The 20,281-nt window shown below is 51.6% G+C and overlaps 1 protein-coding gene across 2 annotated transcripts in view; it reads right to left on the bottom strand.

Annotated features, from left to right (window-relative positions):
• NOS1 (nitric oxide synthase 1) overlaps nucleotides 1-20,281 on the bottom strand; it is a 99,458-nt gene that overhangs the window by 66,065 nt on the left and 13,112 nt on the right. For both annotated transcript variants that reach the window (XM_036276382.1, XM_036276381.1), the window contains exon 2: nucleotides 6,956-8,089. In XM_036276382.1, coding sequence (XP_036132275.1) covers nucleotides 6,956-7,659 — 704 coding nt within the window. In that variant the 5' untranslated portion in view covers nucleotides 7,660-8,089. The remainder of the gene's footprint in view (nucleotides 1-6,955; nucleotides 8,090-20,281) is intronic.

The following is a 20,281-nucleotide window of genomic DNA, read 5'->3' as shown; positions in this document are numbered from 1 at the left end:
TCGGCCCGGTGCTGACCACGGACCGTCCCCGAGGACCCAGGACGAGGAACAGGTGGGCCGGGCCTGTGTGCAGGGCCCAGCCTGCAGGTGGGGGCCGCCGGCTCTGCCCCGGCCAGGAGGAGGGCGCTGAGGAGCAGCTGGTCCTGGCAGGAAGCCTGCCTGCGTCTCTCAGCAGACACCGCACTCTCTCTGGCCCCCTCCTGCCCTCCACACCCCGAGAGCCTGTGGCTTTTGCCTCCACCTGGATGCGAGTGCTGGGGGCTGAGTCAAAGCAGGAAGATCTGGGGACTGTGGAAACTGGGTCTGGAGTATGTGCTAGAAAAGAAAACGGTCCCCACAAAGAGAAAAGTGTGCCTTTGAGAGTCTGAGCTCTACGGCCAGTGCTGCAGCTGAGAAGTGGGGTGAGGCCCCTGGAGCAGGAATAGTCATGACCTAGCACCTCGTATCACAAAAGCTGGGCTGGGTTCTCAAACTGCTGCGTCCACAGGGCCCAGGCTGGGTGGATCGGCCCACGGCAGCCCCTGGCCGGCTCCCAAGGCCGGTTGTCTCATTAGGATGTGGACTTTGTGCTAACCGCTCTTCTGATGTTTTTCTTTGAAAGGCTGGAAATCAGTTTTAATGTGAACTCTCTTGATTTTTCTATTTTGCCACGATTTTACTTTTTCAGAAAACTCTGCAGGCCAAGTAAAACTCGTGGGACAACTGGTCGTGGTCTTCAGACCCCCTTTGTGACCTCTGACCTAAAGGGAGGTTTGAGTTCCTCCCCCCGGAGGGGCGTTCTAGACGAGTCAGACGGAGCAGGCCCCTTCCGGCGGTGGCCTGACAGGAGGCGGGCAGGTCACTGCTCGGCCTGTGATGCGTGTAGCCACACTGACCTCCAGGGAGAACCTGGTTTTTCTGGGAGGAATCTTAGGGCTCACCTGGTCCATACACTGGTTTTAGAGAGAGGCCAAGGGACTTTTCTAAAGTATGTAGCTGGTGAGTGCAGAGGGCAGGGGCTAGAAGCAAGGTCACCAAAACGAGTCCAGTGAGAAGTCACACTGACGGTGATGGGGACAGCTCTTGGTCAGTCTGGGGCCCGGCCATGACATTGTTCCAGGGGGCTTATTGGAAGAGTGTAGTAGGCTGAATAATGACCCCAAAGTTATCAGGTCCTAATCCCTGGACCCATGCTGTCCCCTTACATGGAGAAAGGGGTTTTGCAGGCGTGTTTCAGTGAGGACTTTGAAAGTGGGGCGGTGATCCTGGATCGTGTGGTCGGGCCCTAAATGCAATCATCAGTGTCTTTACAAGAGAAGACAGACAAGGAAGACCACGGGATGACAGAAGCAAGATGCTGGCTTTGAAGGTGGAGGAAGAGGTCACAAGCCAAGAAAGGTAGGGAATGCAGCTCTAGAAGCTGGAAAAGGCGAGGACACGGATTCTTTTCTAGACCCTCCAGACACAAGGCCTCCAGAAATAAGTGTGTTGTTTTAAGCCACCGAATTTGTGACACTTGTTACAGAACCCATAGGAAGTTGGTACAATGAACAGATGGGGTCAGGGATGGGAGGCTCGGTGATCAGACCGCTGATGGCCCGTCCATGTGTCTGACCTCACTGCCTTTCTCCCCTACCGGCTATACCCAAGGCCCAGAGGCCATCTTTCAGTTTCTTGAACATCCCAACCTCCTTCCTGCCCCAGGGCCTTTGATCCTCCAGTAGCCTCTGCTAGAAACACCCTTCCCTGGATTTCAGGTTTTGCATGTTCCGGCCTTAATGCACATGTTGCTTTTTCCAATGTATCATTATCTAAAAGGACTGTATGATCTGACTCCACCATGGCGGAGGTTCATCAGTGGATTCCCAGTTCTGAGGACAGTGTCTGGCGCAGAACAGATGCTCACAAATACTTGTTGAATGAAAGGTGGCGAGAAGTCCCCTGGGTACATGCCATCTGGGGTGGGTGCGTGGGTTCATCCCATAGCTCTTCTCCAGAACGAGAGGCTGGGTGCCCACGTGACAAAGTGACGGGGACATAGATAGAAAGAGGTTGCATTGCAAGAGTAATAACTATAAATAGGGTCCTTCTCCCCTACTCAGGAGAAGATGGACTGAGGAAGCCATTCACGTGCAAACAGTTAAGATGAGAATGAAGAGTTGCACTAAGATTCAGTGTAAATGTTATTGGTTTCAATTCCTTCATTGAAAAGTGCCATCAGAGTGATTCAAAGCTATGAGACATGTCAAGTGCTGCAGGGACGGACCCTCTAACACAGACAGACCTGGAATCTCTGTTGTCATTGGCTGATCTAGGTCAGCTCTCCAGGGGTGCTGTCTTTAGTAGAAGGCACCTCAGGGCCTCAGTTTCCCTTTTGGACTCTGAGAAAAGATTCTGATGTTCTCAGAAACTTGAGAGCTAATGGTCAAGTGAACTGTGGCCAACACTGCAATCTACAGAGTCAGTAGAGATCAAGAGGATGGGCTTGGAGTCAAGTCCTGGCTTTGTCACTTGCTAGCTGCGTGACCTGGGACAACTAACTGCATCTCTCTGAGCCTCGAATTCCTTATCAGGGAAACAGGGTGTTATGAGGAGCAAATGAATTACTCAAGGTAAAGACCTTAGCATGGGGCCAGGCCTCCCTGGAGTGCTCTGTAGAGGCTGAACATAATGATTATAAAACTCAGTCCCCGTGTGACAACATGGATGGACCTTGAGGGCATTATGCAAAGTGAAATAAGCCAGAGGAAGAAAGACAAATACTGTATGATTTCACTCATATGTGAAATTAAAAAAAACAAACCAAACACTAAAACAAACAATACAAAAACAAACGCATAGATACAGAGAACAGTGGTTACCACAGGTGAAGGGGGTTGGGGAGGGCAAAGGGGGTTCATTCTATGATGATGGATGGTAACGAGACTTACAGTGGTGAACACTGTGTAGTGTATACAAATGTATAATGTTTTACACCCGAAATATATATAACCTTGGATACCAATTTTACCACAATAAAAATACCTGCCCAAACCCAAAAACAAAACTCAGGCTTGCTACAGAAGGCTCCCCCCAATTAAACTGATTCCCCAGGGTCGAAATTGACTTCTGTTCCTCTAGTCACATTCTGTTGCCTGGTTTCTCTTTAACTCTGGACACTCAGTGTGAGATGTCTAGGTAGAACCAGGACAGTGCTGTGTGACCCTGGGCAAGTTGCTTAACCTCTCTGAGCTTCAGTGCTACAAAAGGAGGCTAAAAGCACATGTCCTACTTAGGGAGCCTAATTCATGCAAGGAGGTAATCTGTAAGTAACCGAGTGCCCCGCAAGTGGAAGAGAAGTTATCAGAGCACAGGGTGAGGCTGACCAGCTGGTCCAGATGGAGGCTGAACTGGGGACCTTGGCCTCTTTAGAACCCTCCTTCAGGGCAGCAAGCTGACAACCTGGATATCCTCTGATATGAGCATTTTAAAGTGACCGCTCCCAAGTGCAGCAGGTCCCGGAAGCCCCGATTTCTCTTCTTTGCTCTCCCTCGCACGCCGCCTCCCCCTGGGACGAAGGGATGAGGCTGTGTCTAGACTAAGCATCACTTCTCCCCTCGGGTAAGGGCCAGCACCCCACAACAACAGGACCAGGAATGCTCCATGAGGGAGAGGGACTCAATGGGGCAGAGTAAGTCTGTCCAAAGGAAAGAGGTACGAAGGAAGGGAATGAGCCCAAGAGGGCGGAAGGTCGGGGCACTGCTGAGAATCAGCCTCTGCTCAGACCCCAGAAGTCACAGACCAGTAAGTGTGACCTGGATGTGGGGCTCTGGGCCTGGCAGGCAGCTCGCCACACTGTCACCTGAACAGCCAGCATCCAGGATGCCAGTTCCAGTCCCAACCCCCAAATGCAGCTTGGATGGAGAGGATACACAGTTTCCAGGCAGCCACAAGATCCAAGGGGCTTGACTTGTCCCTGGCCTGCCAGCCCCCAGAGTGACCCTGAAGACATTCTGTCTCTGCGCTTCCCTTTCGGATCCGAGGCTTGGATTCTCAGTAAGGCACTTATTTCAGCCCCTAGGAGGCAGTTTTGCCATTTGTGGGGGCACTTGTGGTGGTCCCAGTGGGAGGGAGGTGGCATCTGGGGTCACGGACATCCTGTAACACCAGGGACACCCCCCCACACAAGGAATAAAGGTCCTGACTGCCACACAGCCTTTGGACGTTCACACAGATTATTAAATGCTTAAATTTCTGAGCCATGAATCCGATTCGCTATTGTGTGTATATAAGGCTTTAAAACATATTGAATTTTCCACGCATGCCGCTCTTGCAACTAAATCAGAGAAAGGGCATCCTTTCATTGGGAGCCGTTCGCCATTTCAGGAAATCACATCACCAAGGCGACGACGCTGCTGGTGGCGTCCGAGTTGCCAAACAACACACCTGTGTCAGTCTGCATCGGATGCTGCCGGGTCTGCAACTGGTCTATGTTTAGGTGCAAACATCGGGCCGTGCGCGTGCAGTCGAGTCTAAGCACTGATGTATGAGTGATGGGTTCTTTCATCGTCAGCTACTTTTATGCTGTCTGTCTCCTTTACTTTATAGTTAGGGCATTATATGGATTTAAACAATGTCAAATGTGGGTGGGTGACATGACCCATGGATCCGCTTCTGGTTAGTAAAGGGGACATTTAAAATATTTGTTAAAAAAATAGGGCGGGGTGGGGAGCTTGGAGCCCAGCACGGGTGTGAGTATAAAATATTCCTCGTCCTTAGGATCATTCATGGGAGTGGGTTTCACGGAGCCCAGTACTTGCCCTGGGTTGCTTTCTCCCAAACCTGACCTCCTCCAAAGCAGTTTTTCTGCTCCTTTAGGAAGGGCAAGGTTGACACAGGAGAACTGAGGGATGAGGGTGGGTTGGGAGCTCAGGTGCAGCCGCTCAAGTTGGGAAAATGGTCGGACTGCACATCCGACGGGCGCGCCCCTCCCCCATCTATGGGGAAACAAGGGCGGCTTCCCTGGGATGATGCCACAGGATGACGCTCGGCCCGGCTGGTGAAAGGGCCCCGTTCAAGTCCTTCACATCTGACAATCCCACGCACACCTGGTGTCCAGCACCAAGCTTCTGTGTCCCGCACTGTTGGCAGGAAGTGAGGGTCACATGGGCTCCTCCTTGGAGGGAGGGCTCAGCTCCCAATTATGGGAGGGTGTCTGCAAGTCCCACGTGGAGAGCCAGCCTCCTGGGCTGGGTGAGACTGGAAGAGAGCCCCCGGGGCATTCTGATGCCCACGGCCCCTGCCCCGCTGGGAACCAGAACCAAGCGCACGGAACATTAGTCACAGCCGGGGATCGGCGGCCACGCGAGGTAAGGGCCCCGCTCGGTGCCTCGCTGCTCCTCGTGGGAGAGGCAGTGTGGAGGGCAGAGAGACACAAGCCGGATTGGAAGGAGTGGGCCGGAAGGCAGGGGATCGAAGGGCAGTAGTGACCCTAGCTTCCCCTCTGCCCAGGGGTCCCCAACAGAGCCTCGTCTTCCTTCCCGGGGGCTCTGGGGTCTTGCTGAAATTGGCTCCACTTTCACCCAGCTGCAGGAGGCTGGGAACGCCCAGGATGCCATGGTGGGCTGAGGTGGGCTGCCACGGACTGAGGGGCCCACGAAGGGGGTCTGGGAGCTGCCCCATCAGGAAGGAGGACTGGATCCCATGCAGTTCCCCAAACAGACAGGCAAACTTGCAACTCAGGACACTGGCACCTGCCATTCCCGCTGCCTGGAACGCTGCTCCTCCACAAAGCCACCAGGCTCCCTCCCCCCTTCCCCTGGGTCTCACAGTGTCACCTCCTAGTGAGACCGGCCCGGCCTCCCCAGCTGAAAGTCCACCCTGCCCCACACCTCCTAACCGTTCCCTGCTCTGTTTACCCCCTCAGCACGGCCACTAAGGGGCTGCCTATCCACATCTTTTCCTTGTTTGCTCTTCCTCTTCCCCACCGCACCGAAAGCTCCCCAGGGGCGGGGCTCATCTGCTCCGGGTACTGCTCCACCCCTGGGGCCCAGGACACTGCGGCGTGCAGGGGGCCCTCGACGGACATTTGGAAAACGAATTAATGGAGGTACCTGGAGAACGACTTTAGTCCAGGCCACCCGAGGGGCTTCTTGGTGACCCCTACATGCTTTTGGGACACACAGGGGTCCTTGGGAGAGGGCTGGGAAATTCTGCGTCAGATTTCTGGGGTTCCTGGACCAGAGGGGGTAGATAAGAAGGGTTTACCTAGACCTACCCTGGGAGCACGAGGGGCGGGGGTCAGTGCTGGACTGAAGGTGAGCGTGATGGGGGCAGACAGGAACTTCTCTCTCCTACCTCCTGACCTGCTGTTCTCCGGCACCCCCCCCCCCCTCGCCAAGAAGGAGCTGGAGCGATCCACAGCCTCCCTCCTCAGAGAACAGGAAGTGCCGACCTGGCAAACACAGAGGGGCCTGCACCCAGTTCTTCAAGTTCGAGCCCGGACTCACACCTGATCCGAGCAGGACCCCTGCTTTGGGAAGTTGGGGCCAATTCTCCACTGTGATTCTATCCCCCTCCTTCAGAACCTCCTCTGCCCTTGACTGGCTGGCTCCGCTGTCCTCTCTCTTCCGAGGGCCTTGACACCCACCTCATGTCTGGGTGACCTCCTGAGAAAGCCCCTCTCTGAGCCGCAGTTCTGACCCGTGATATGTGGATTGCAAACGTACCCATCTTGGGGGGCTGCTGGAGGGTTACACGGGATCAGGATCGGAAGACAGGGCGCCAGCTACCATGATGAGCAGCTCTGGGACTCAAGGCAAGAGAGCCGTCCTAGATGCCACGCCCACTCTGCTCTTGCGACTGCAATGGGAAGGGAGAGGGGGGTGTGCCCGCACGGATGTCGGGACAGCTCAGGCGGCCTCTGGGCTGCGAGGCTGAGCTGCAGCACGTGCTCACATGCTACGAGCACGCGTGCATGCGCACCTGTGGGGCTTACCTGTCCACCTGTACTTCTGCGTCTTTTGTCTCCACCTTGACGGGTCCCCCTCCATTGACCCCTCTGTCACCAGTGGTGAGGAGGTTCAGCACAGGCTCTATCTCCTTGAGCAGCTCACTGTGCTCCCCACTGCCCTGGAGGGCGGCCCCAGCATTTTTCTCGGCAGGAGCCAGGCCGTTGGTGTGGGTCGGCGAACCAGCTTCCTGTCCGTTGTCGAGGGCATGCTGTGGTCCGTTGCCAGGACCTGTGGCCCCATCCACCGCCAGCGGCTGCTCTTTGCAGGCTGAGGACTGATGAGACAGATCGACGACCGAGGTGGGAGGACCCAGGGGCCGTGTCACCCGGATGGTCTTGGGAGTCCCGTCCCCAGTAAAGGTGGTCTCCAGGTGCGTGGTGAAGCCCTCGGGGCCCCTCAGAATGAGGACCACGTGGGTCTCAGAGGCAATGCCCCTGAGCACCTCCAGGGCGCTGCTGTAGCTCAGGTCCACCAGCGGCTGGCCATTGACCGCAAGAATGATGTCTCCGGCTTGGATGAGGCCACTCTGCTCTGCGGCACCCCCTCGAATCAGGTCAGAGATGATCACGGGGGGCTTGGTCACCCGCTCCTTCACCAGGAACCCCAGGCCCCCCACTTTGCGCTTGAAGAGGCGGACAGAAATCACGTTGGGTTGGATCTGCTGAACACTGAACATGTGATTCTCCATGGTGTCCAGCGTCCGAGGGTCTGAAGACCTCAGAGTGTGTCGAGCCAAGGTGACTTCACCAGGAGGAGCCCAGCTTCCGGCTGTGCCACGAAGGAGCTGGGGCTGGTGCTGCCAGGGCTGTGGCAGAGTCTCTTGGGCTTGTCTGTCTTGGACGTCAACGCGGTATCACCCACTCATTGCTGTTTGGCTGTCGGTGGCATGATGTCACGCATCTGCCCCTTCCTTGTTCTCTTAGGAAGTGAGGGCTGATCAGGCAGACGTCAGGAGTGGTGGGAAGTGTACCTGCGCAGCGGGTCAGGCGGACTGGGAGGAGGAGGATCTGGTGGATGTGTCTAGAGGCGACGTCTAGAGGTGACGTACGCTCGTGTGGACTATCCTCTGGGCATCGCCGGCCTGTGCGACGCAGATGAGAGGACTGGGGCTTCCTGAGCTGAGGAGAAGGAACAAGGAACAGGATGGAGAGAATTAAAATAGAGACTGGAGTACCCAACACCACCTTCAAAACCAAGATGTCAGACCAAGAAGTCTAGGCATAAGATGCTCTGGAGTTCTGAAGCCAACCTAGAAACACAATCCCTTTCCTTCGCGGAGGGTACTTTCCCAGTTAGCTGCAAACTGTCTGGTTCACCGCCGTGATCAAAGCCTTGGGTGACCACTGACAGTCAGCCCCAGAAATCAAAAGGCAAGGATCGTAAGACCTCTCTCGTTTTTTTACCACTGCAAGAAGCCACCCCTCCAGCTTGTCACACGCCTGGCCTTTGTCTGTGTGTTTCACACACATTGTCCATCCACGGGTCAGGAGCTCAGCCAGCACAGATCTGTGGGGTCTCCATTCCAGCCACTCCCAAAGCCCCCACAACAGACCCCCAGAAGGGAGACACAGCCTTCTGTGCAACCACCGATGAAGGCTGTCAGTTGGTCTTTGTGACCATTTCTGTAATTATCGACTTCTTGCAGGTTCAATAGGACAGACTTGGCCACTGTGACAAACCAAACTGGGTATAATAAATGCTAAAGACACGGGTCCACACAAAACTTTGGAGGACGTATGTACTCCACAGACCACGGGAAACCCTACCAGAGCAGCATGCGGAAGAATGGACGGTGTATCCCAGGAGAACCTAAGCACGGAGCAGGTGCTCAGTGACAGTTTGTTGAACGAAGAAGAAGAATCCCAAAAGACTAAACACAGCGGACCCTTACTTAGCACAGACACACTTAACGTATGCTTTTTCCTTGATTCACACAGCAACCCTTCCATAGACAAGACGCCCACGTGTGAAGGTCAGGGACTTGTCCAAGGACAAGCAGAGAACGGCGGCAGAGGGAGGATTTGAACTCAGCTCGGTGCCACTCTTGAGCCTGAGCTGACTTATACTCTAGGTTTAAAAAATGTATATTCTAGTTATTTTTGCCACTCCCACCAGCTCCCTCGGCTCAGGAAATGAGGTGTGTTTGGGGGACCAAAGGATAACAGGATGAGGTGTGTGCACCTGTGGCAGGTACATAGCGGGCAGTGATGTCGGTACGTTTCATGTCTGGGTTGGGGCAGGTGATCGAGGGTAGTGGGTGAATGGGGGAAAGATGGGGGACAGTAGAGAACCTCTCCATCTCTTTCCTTATCCCCAGTTCCATCTCTGCCTGGCGTCCCCTCTGCGGGCATCTTCACCACGCCTTAGCGTGGCGAGGGAGCTCCCATCTGCCACTACTAACAAAGTGACACTCACTCCCTCGTTTCCCTTTTAGCGGCTTCCCGGGGTCACCCCAGGGCTGAGGCAGATGACAAGCTCCTGCTGCCTCTGAGAGCAGAAAGTGGGTGCAGACAGCCCCCAGGAGGAGGCACCACCTCCTGGGTGCCCTGGGGGGGCCGGTTAGCAAGTTCAGCCTCACCCTTTCGCAGCTTGCATTACGTAACTCCGCCGTCCCTCTGTGTGGGTGAGGGAATAATGACTCCCGGGGCTGGGCCCGGGCTGCGTTCTCCATCTGGTGTTGCTGTGTGTGTGTGTTTCTCTCTGTGTATTCAGGCATCGCCCTCGCGCTGTGTCACTTCTCGGCTGTGTGTGTGAGTGTGTGCGGCCCATGGACAGACCGGCGGAGTGTCTTTCAGCACATTGCTGCTGGAGTCCTGGTTTACAGGAAACCATCCAGCACCGCTGTATTCTTCCTCGCTGGAGAGAGGACCGGTCCACCCTGCCCCTGCTCCCTTAAGTCTCCGTGAGCCCCATTTCTTCCCGGTACCAAACCCAGGATGTTCACTGTGTAGTTGGAGGCAGACACAGCGGGAACTCCAGATTGCTCTCAGCTGAGGTCCTTAATTAAAGAAGGGACTCGAAGGTGAGCTCCTGGGGAGGCGAGGACCCCAAGCTCTCCTTCCGCACACTGGTTGGGGCCAGAATTTACCGAAGGACAGAGGCTAGACTTGACTCAAGAAAAAGCAAGAAAGCCATGCACAAACATCCCGGGCCTCGCCTCTCTCTCTCAACTGTTTCCAAATCAAAGAGGGCTGTTGGCGGGTGCTGGGGAAACTGCGATGCTGCTTCTCAGACTTTGGCTCCAGAAAGGCAACTTGAAATTTGGAAGGAACTGGAAAGGGGCTGGGCTTGAGAGGCTGGGATAAGCCAGTGTCTGCAGAGAGACAGAATGAGAGCCGGCGAGCGAGAGAACACAGCCCCGGGACCGAGGGAGCGGATTCTGAGCACCGACCACGGTCAATCCTAACCCTAGAAACAGCTCCGTGATACTAGGTGTCTCCTTTTCCTTCCCAAAGCACATATTCCTCTGCTATCATATTGTTATTCACCCCCTGACCAATGTCAGGTTTGACTCTCCCCCTTTCACAGATGAATAAATTAAGCGGCTATAGGGAGACCCCCTTGCCTCAGCTTGCAAATGTCCAGTGTCTAGCAGGCTCCTCGGTTTTGAGCCAACCTGGAGAGCTGGCCACCCTTCTGCCACGGGGAAAAATTTTTTTTTTTTTTATCCTCACCCAAGGACATTTTTTTCATTTTTTTGTTCAGATAGAGTAGGAGGGAGAGAGAGGAAGAGAGAGAGAGAAACATCGACGTGAAAGGGACACATCGAGTGGCTGCCACCCGCACAACCCAACCAGGGCCGGGGACAAACTGCAACCGAGATACGTGCCCTTAGTGGGAACCAAACCCGGGTCTCTCAGGACCACAGGCCGACGCTCTAACTGCTGAGCCAAACCGGCCAGGGCCCACGGGGATTTTAAAGGCCATTTCTGGCTCTATCTGTGTGTTTCTGGGTGAGTTCTTTATCTTCTCTGAGCCTCAGTTTCCCCGTCTGTGAAATGGGGTCATTAAGTGATCACCACCTGCCTGGGTGACTGGGAGGATTAGGCGAAACAGTGGATGCAGGGTGCTCGTCAGTGTCACAGAGCGAATGCTCAGGAAACAATAGCTTCCTGTTATTGTTACATAACACCTACTGTTCTGGGCTTCCTGGCTTATCATTTAGCACACTTTCTACTCCACCGCCGTCTTGCCAAAGCTACATGATGTGCCATCTAGAAGGGGGCCCTCTGCTTGACATCACACCGAGGACTCTCACGCTAGTCGCACTATGGCGCGCTGACGACAGCCCTGCCCTCTGGAGCTGCGACTTCACCGTCGCGGGTGTGCACGCCCGCCTACCTGCCGTGGAGCCCGTACTGGGACCCAGGCCTCACTCCAGTGGCTCCGAGGTTGCAGTGCATTTACTTGTTACCTCGCTGCGAGGAAGCCAGGAAGCGAGCGGCTGACTGTCGGGGCTGACTGCCAGGGAGAAGGAGGGGCCGAAATAGGCCAGCGTCTGCCACTACCAGCTCGCTGTGCGACCTTGGGCAAGCACTCCCCCTCCTGGGCCGCCTTTCTGCCATTGCAGGAACAGCCACAGCAGCAGTTCCGAGTGATTGAGAGTTTGCTGTGTGCTAAGCCCTCAGCCCTACGGAGCGAGAGCTGGCAAGGGGACTGAGGCCGATGGAGGGAAGCTGGGGGGGGGGGCGGATGGAGGGAAGCGGGGGAGGCAGCCCTGGGTCTCAGGGAGTGGATTCTGCATCCTCACCAAGGAGAATCCTAACCCTAACCATCATCCCACAGAATCATGCCTGCCTCCTCCTCCTCCCCAAAGCACACCTACTCCACTGACACATTCTTCAACCGCACCCTGGCCAAGGTCACACGCTTGACTGTCCCCACTTCACAGATGCACAAATGGAGCTACCGCAGGGGGACCTGCCTGCCTGGCTTGCCTGTGGCTTTCCACTTCCAGCACTGAAGGTGGGGGGATTTCGGAATCAGCAACAGTTGGGGGATGTCCAGAGCTGTGTCACCCAACACAGCTGCCACTGGTCACACGTGGCCATTGAACTCCTGAGCTGTGGCTGCTTCCATTGAGATACGTTGCACGAGTACGACGTGGGTTGGATTTCGAAGACTCGCAGGAAGAAAAGAACATGAACGATCTCAATAATTTCCCAGTATCCATCATTCATGTTCAGCTGACACTGTTTTGGATACACTGGGCTAAGCGCGATGATCAGGAAGTGCATTCACCTGCTGCTTTCCACCCAGAATGAGACCACGGACAGTTACAGGTCACGCATGCAGCTCACCGTGTACTGGCGCTGGGCGGTGCAGGTCTGAGGTCTGATTCTAGGGTCTGGCTCTCGGGCCAGAGCTCTTTCTGCTAGCCCCCCGTCCCTGAGGTCCCCTCAAGAATCTACTGATCACTTAGCCAGGCAGAAGACACTTCCTTCGAATGAAGAAAAATGACACAGAAGGTTAGCGACCATCTCACCACTTTTTTTTTTTATCCTCACCCGAGGATATTTTTCCATTTTTTGTTCAGATAGAGTGGGAGGGAGAGAGAGGAAGGGAGAGAGAGAGAGAAACATCGACGTGAAGGGACACATTGAGTGGCTGCCACCCGCACGACCAACCAGGGCCGGGGACAAACTGCAACGGAGCCACGTGCCCTTAGCGGGAACCGAACCCGGGTCTCTCCGGACCACAGGCCGATGCTTTAACCGCTGAGCCAAACTGGCCAGGGCCATCTCACCACTTTTTGAGGCTGACTGCTGGCACTAAGCCTGATCGGTAGGGTGTGGAGAGAAAACCCACCTAGAACCCTGTAGAGAGAGAGGGAACAGGAGGGTGTCACCTGGACCAACAGTCCAGTATCCAACAGCCTGCCACCCAAATGTCATTTGAAATCTAACCAACCCAACAATACAATAAATGTGTCACTGAATGAAGCAGATCCCCATTTACAGGTGAAAAATGAGCTCCAAGATATACTACTAGGTAAAAAAAAAAAGAAAGGTACCAATGACAAATGCAGAGAGCATTCTGGCAGGAATGAGCATCATTGGTTGCATCGTCCAAGGAGCACTGCACTCAGAAGGGGGAGGAAGCACTGACTCTGTTTCTTTTCTATTTGCATATCATTTAAATTATTTTTTATCACACGTGTAGTACCTTTTAAATGAGCAGTACTAAAGAAAAGAACACCCACAGAGGGAATAAAAGGTGACAGAAAAAATAAAATAAAATTGAAAAAAAAAAAAAAAGAACAGAAGTAAAGAACACTCAGCCTGTGAACACCCAGGTGTTTTCGGTTCGCACACCCACAAAATCTCTCACGGAGTTACACCCCTGCTCCCCCTCTCCTTCCAATCTCACTTAACAACAAATTCAAGTCCTCCACTTCTTAAAACAAAACAGAGTACTGCCACCCCCGACACAAACAGAAGACCAAAATCATAACCCAACTCTGCTCTTGAAAACAAAACAAAAACCAACGAAACCACCTTCCTTACATCTCCCGAACAGCTCATTGGCAGTCTTTCCCTAGAGAGGACGCCACCCGGGAATCAAACTGACGTACTTTCTCCTACGCCAAGTCATAGTTACAAACCCGCCAGCCTCTGCAAATCAGGGGGTAAGCTGGTGTTCTGCGTTTTGGGGATCCCAGAGACACGAACACCCTGGTCCCAGGGGATCTTCCCAGACATAATTCCCCCAGATTCATGGCTACAGTTTGCCTGGGATGCCTTTGATACTCCCAGATCAAATGCTCACACCTCAGGGGCAGGCACGAGCCCAGTTGAGAGCAAGGAGCACGAGGAAGAAGGATTGTTTCAAGTTAGACAGGACACCCTGCACCTGAGGGCTCGGGAAATCCACCCTCCCTTACAGCACTGCTTTGTGCAACCTCTTTGTGTGGAGCTTTGACAATCTCTACCCTTCATATTTAAAATACACAGATCTCTGGCCTGGCAGTTTGGTTCTTAAGACTTTCCCCTGAAGATGAACTGGGAGGGATATCCTTAAACTTACACAAAAGACTCTTCCTTGCAAGGTTGTTCAGAATATCAAGAGACTGGGAACATCTGAGTGTTCACCATTAGGATGGCATACCCATGCAATGTGCAGGTATGAAACATGGGGCAATTAGATCTGAAAGGATCAATGGGGAATGATCTTCAAGATATAGTACTGAATTTAAAAAGCGAGTCATAGAACATGACATATATTTCTATATGCATCCTATGCAGTTATCCATACTCCCATGTATGCTTAAAGATGCACTGAAAATCTCTGCAAAAACACCCAAGGTATTAGTAACAAGGTGTTAGTAGCTTGCTCATGGGAAAGGGGACTAGGAGGCTAGGGGTCGGGTGGGAGGAAAGATTCCTTTACATTGTACATTCTTCTTGCATCTCGTATGTTCAGACCACCCAGGAGCAGGTCTTGGTGCATCCGAACGTGGGACTGAAGAGAGGCAGCCACAGCTCAGGCCCTGGACCTCGGTGGAGACTCCACTGGGGTGGGAAGGGGGTGTGACGGGTCCAGCCCAACCCGGGAGAGAGCTCGGGACAGGCGTTTCCATGCCGAAACAGAGCTGGGGAATTACGAGACTTCATTCCATCTTCATTTCGCAAAGCTCATTTTTATGACCTAGTTCAGCCAGCTCTAGAGCACTATTTCCATCATACAGACAGAAAATTCCAAGGCTTAGGACGAAGATTCTTCAGTCCCTTCCATCCATGGACCTGTTCATGGCACCCAAATCCCCGGCAGTGTCTCTCTCCTCGTCTGCGCCAGACCCTCTCTCGGGAAGTGGCAGGCAGTGGTTCAAGGCATGAGCCTCGGAGCCAGAAAGACACGAGTTTCTGCCTCACCTCCACCACCTATTAGGTTCAGATTTCTCATCTGTAATGTGAAAACGATACATTACGTGGGATAATTAAATGGGAATGCATTTGGGGGAATAATACATGTAGTGGGCACGGCGCTGTTAACTATTATTTTTAGAGTCAATTTCAATTCCACCTCAAGGAAAACGAACTATTTCAGGCCAGATATGCAAACATAATCATGGACATGAGGATGGCCTTCTTACTATAAAAAGGAAACGTATTACCAGGGGTCTCTGAAATATTCCTTAAGGGCCATTAAAGATGGTACTTTTTCTACCCCCAATAAACCTCTCCCTCTTTTCCTTTCTTTTTCTGCCTCTCCTTCCCTTACTCTCTCCCTCCCTGTTCCCAAGTCATCCACTCTTACACAGCTATGTAAGTCACTAACCCTTACATGGCTTCGGCACTGGGAATGTAAGGGTGGACCAGAGAGACAGCCTCCTTGCCCTCGGAGCTCACAACCTGGGGGCGGAGACGGGTGCAGAGAGTTACTAGCGACAAGTGTAGTGACTAGAACAATGGGAGCAGGGACGGGATCGCTAATAGTTAGAGGGGCTGGTCAGAGAAGGCTTGCTGGAGGGGGAGTCGGGATAAAGAGTTGGTCAGATGAAGGGGTGGGTGTTGGGAGTGAGGGGTGCAGGAGAGAAGGTACTGAGGTACCTGACAAGGTCCACTGTGGCAGGATAAAAAAAACAAAGTCGCCCTGGCCAGTTTGGCTCAGCGGTTAGAGCGTTGGCCTGCGGTCCGGAGAGACTCGGGTTTGGTTCCTGCTAAGGGCACGTACTTCGGTTGCAGTTTGTCCCCGGCCCTGGTTGGTCGAGCGGGTGGCAGCCACTCGATGTGTCCCTTCACGTCGATGTTTCTCTCTATCTCTCCCTCCCTCTCTCTCCCTCCCGCTCTATCTGTACAAAAAATGGAAAAATATCCTCGGGTGAGGATAAAAAAAAACAACAACAATGTCTTCTAAAGCTGGAGAGGTCTTCAGGAGCTGGGGCATGTAGGTCTCTGAGAGCCACGTTCAAGATTTTAGACTTTATTCCTAGGGTGATGACAAGCCTTGAAGGGTTTTGAGAAGAGAAGTTCTGTGGTCAGGTTTGGATTTTATAAAGCTCACTCTGGCGGCTTGGAGAATGGGTGGGAAAGACCAGGCTGGCAATGGGGAGTCCAGTTAGGATGTGGGTAGATGTAAGAGATATGTGGGAGGTGGAGTCAACAAGCTTTGGTGGCTGGATGGAAGGTAAGAGAGGAGGAGGTGTCCGTGGTGACTTCCCAGGCCTGGCTTCCACAGACAGACAGAATGTGATGGTGAGGAAAAGTAGGGTGAAAGAAAAAGATAAGAATGATCCTTTGGTAGAATTCTTCTTCCTGTGTAGTAATAACTAATTTTTTTATTTTATTTTATTTATTTTATTTATTTTTTATCCTCACCCGAGGATATTTTTCCATTTTTTTGTACAGATAGAGTGGGAGGGAGAGAGAGGAAGAGACAGAGAGAGAGAAACATCGATGTGAAGGGACACATCGAGTGGCTGCCACCCGCACGACCAACCAGGGCCGGGGACAAACTGCAACCAAAGTACGTGCCCTTAGCGGGAACCGAACCCAGGTCTCTCCAGACCGCAGGCCGATGCTCTAACCGCTGAGCCAAACTGGCCAGGGCAGTAATAACTAATTTAACTATGGTCCAGCATATTGCAAGATTCAACATCTCATTATTTTCACAGTTCTGAAAATTAAGACAGGATTCCAGAAAAAATGCACTTGACTGGGCTTATTCCTCAGCTGTGCTAGTTACTGGCCATTTGGTCTTAGGCAAGTCATTTAACATTTTAAATCTCAAGTTCCTTTTGTGAAACTGAAAAAAGTAAAAACAACTACCTCCCAAGGTTGTTGTGGAGAGCACACAAGATGGACTCTGTAAAGAACACTTTGTAAATGGTAAATGTCAACTGTAGCAACAATGTTGAGTCCTTGTTTTGGGGAAGACGCCAAGAACTGTATTCTCAAATTGCAGCTCAGCAGAAACTTGGTACTCAACCAAGTTTCTTCCCTCATGCCTGGGATCCTTGGTGCTCCTGGTGGGTCAAGAGGATGGCAAAAGGTGCTCATAGGAGGAAAAAGAAGAATGGTTATGGTAAGGGAGCAGTGATAATATCTGACTTCTTCACTTGAAAATTCCCTGTGACGAGATCAAAGCATCCAGGCCTGAATCAGTTACAAATACATTTCAGCAAAGGGAGGACACATGAACTAGAAAACACAACCTACAAGGGCAGGAATAACTCCACACGTCAGATATGTCAGGATTCACAATAAATGTAAATGGGTTAAACCTGAGTAAAAGACCAAGACTCCTAGGTTAGCTAAATGTGTATGCAGTTGCCCTACATTAGCATGATGTGGGGGACAGGAACAGGAGGGATAATTATCCTCCTTGGCAGGTTTGAGCTCCATGTATATCTGCTGGTCACTTGACTCTACAGCAACATAGGTCTTCTTTGATTTGAAAGATATAACTGACTCTCTTTCTAGCGCATGTTAGCACCTAGTAAGCATAAAATATTTACTGAATAAATGACCAGCTATCCACAGCTATATTTTTCTTGAATTTTTATTAATTAGGTGAACTAGATAAAATTAGATGTATTGCAGATGATCGAATTCACCCATGTTCTACTGTTCAACCTAATACTATCTAACTTCATTCTTGCAACAACCATAGGAAGGACATGATATGATTCCCATTTTATAGGTGTAGAAACTGAGGCTCAAAGATTTTAATTAAGTCATTGACATTTATCCAGCGAGTGTCAACGATGGGGATTTAAACCAAGTTTGTCTGAACTCAAAATCTGCATTTAAAAAAAAAAAAAAACCTTACTAAACTTTTATTAGTCCCAGTCATTTTCACTCAGATATTCTAGGTCAGATAATCATATAACCTATAAATAATGACAGTTCAAGGTCATTGCTTTTATCACCTTCCAAGTATTACTGCATATTTTTATTTTAGTTGTCCTGATCACCACCTATAATTTTAGTCATCGGATGATGAAAATGACCCTTAGGGGTTTTTTATTCCAATCGTTCATAATTGGAGTCTAGGGACCCTGACAGGGCTCGGGGGTCCCTGAAAATCCTGGAATTGTGTACCCAACTTTTGTGACTATGTGCATAAGTGCATTTATACGGGGAGAGAGGCCATAACATTACATGGTTTCCCAAGCACTCACGACCCTCTCAGCAATAAGAGTGGGAGCTACCGGGTTAACCTGACATTGTGCAGATAAGGAGTTTGAGGCTCATAGGTTCTTAAAACAGGCTCAAAACTAGAGTTTAGGTCTCTTGCCTGATTTCTTCTCTAAACTCAGGTTGCATGCTCATTTTTTGTTACCTCCCCCCTGAAATTAGGATGTTTACTCAGGATCTTATATTGCAGTAACACCCAACTCAGGATGTGAGCAGCAGTCTTCTTGGTAGGCGCACTTTCTGTCTGGTTAAACTGCTTCTTTCTTGATTATTCAAAATTAGTCTTCCCCTCCTGGTGAACCACCTTCGTTTACCATCGACCTCTCCGGATTGATAACCGGGGTCTGAGGATACATGATAGGCGGAGGGAGGGGTAAGCTGTCACAAGGTTGTGCTCACAATTCCAGGCTTTTCAGGTATCCCAGAGCCCTGCAGGGGGCCACAGACCCCATACTAGTTGCTTGTCAAGGTAAACATTTCAAAGATCAATTTCATAATGACAGTAAAAAGCTGGTTATACTTATTTAGAGTTAAGAGAGTTATAAATGATTATGTATTTTTAAAATAAAATAAGGCCAGTGTGGCTCCGTGGTTGAGCATCGATCCATGCACCGAGAGGTTGCCGATTTGATTCCTGGTCAGGGCACATGCCCAGGTTATGGGCCGGATCCTCAGTGGGGGGCATGCAGGAGGCGGCCGATCGATGTTCTCGTTCATTGATGTTTTCTATCTCTCTCTCCCTCTCCTTTCCTCTCTCTCTAAAATCAATAAAGAAAAAATATTTAAAAATAAAATAAGGATCATAGTATTAGAGACCCCTGCTACAACTCCTTTGTTTATTCAGCTTTTATGGAATAACTACTTGGTTCCAAAACCAGCTCATCCTAATGAACTGAGACTGTATGCTCCTTGATGACAAAGATCATGGCTTCCTGGTTTACTGTTGTACCTTCAGTGCACAGCAAAGTGCTTGGCCCATAGTAGGTGCCCAATAAACCAGAGCCTCAGTTTCCAAGTCTACAGCGATTGAGTGAGTGGCCCAGGTGGGAGGTGAGAGGGAGCAGTGGAGACTGCAGAGAACTGGGGAGCCCATGCCAGATGGCGGCTGCCATGCAGGTATCAGCTGCAGGGAGGTGGTAACAGGGAAGAATGAATGAACGAATGAGTCTTCACTTACTGGGGTAACAACACTAGGATTCAGAACAAGGGGAGCAAAAGAGGGGGCCTCAGTGAAGTCCGTAAAATGATCAGCGATGAATGTGGTCGAATGCCTTGTTCCACAGTGTGGTTCATGGACCAGCAGCATCACCTGAGAGTTGCTTAGAAATGCAGAGTCTCGGGTGCCGCCCCAGACCAACTCTGCATTTTAAGAAGATCCCCAGGTGGCTGGTGTGTCTATTATAGTCTGAGAAACCAGTTTGCCTCTAAATACCTGCATCACTTTTTCGTTGTCCTGCGATGCTTCAAGCAGAACACTTCAGTCTAGGGAGTGTGATCATTTAAGGTTGAACCTTGTAAAACCGCAGAGAGTCCACTCTTTTGTGACCTACAGAAATGGCACTTTCAAATGAAATTTCATCTCCAACCCAAACTGTTCTATAAACTGTTCTGCACAAAAGTGCTTCGGACGCAGGGGGATCGCTTGCTTGCTCCGGCCAGATTCTACCAACAACCCCCGTGGGCACGCAGATGAGTTTCATTTGGTGAACACAGTTAAAAACGGCACGTTTCACATGAAATGCAGATTTCTGGTTTTCTTGGAACATTGCAAGGTGTGCTCACACTGGGTCTGCCTACCCGAAGGTCAACCAACAGCTGGGGGGGGGGTGCCCCCTTTGACGGGGCATGAGCTCTCCATTCCTCTTGGCTCCCAGGTGACCCCCGCATTCATTTGTTTCTTGCCAGGACCCTGTAGGTACTTATTTGACTCTGGGACCCTTGCTAGATAGTGAGGTTCAAAGGGAAGCAAGAAAGGTCACCTTTAGAAGCTGCTCAATGAGGGACAGATGTGCTCAGTGATTTGGGTCCCATCCTAGGTGTCCCCTATCCCGTGATGGAATCTGATTCAGCCATAAAAAGGAAGAAGTACTGACCTGCTACAGGCTCAGCCAGGTCCCCGCATCCTGAGCGCTCTCTGCATCTGTCCCAGCTTGTGCCCCGTGGCTGCCGCTC

Source organism: Molossus molossus, unplaced genomic scaffold, assembly GCF_014108415.1.
Source record: "Molossus molossus isolate mMolMol1 unplaced genomic scaffold, mMolMol1.p scaffold_m16_p_22, whole genome shotgun sequence".
Lineage (NCBI taxonomy): Eukaryota > Metazoa > Chordata > Mammalia > Chiroptera > Molossidae > Molossus > Molossus molossus.
Note: the sequence above shows the minus strand (reverse complement) of the source record. Positions and strands in the feature narration are given on the sequence as shown.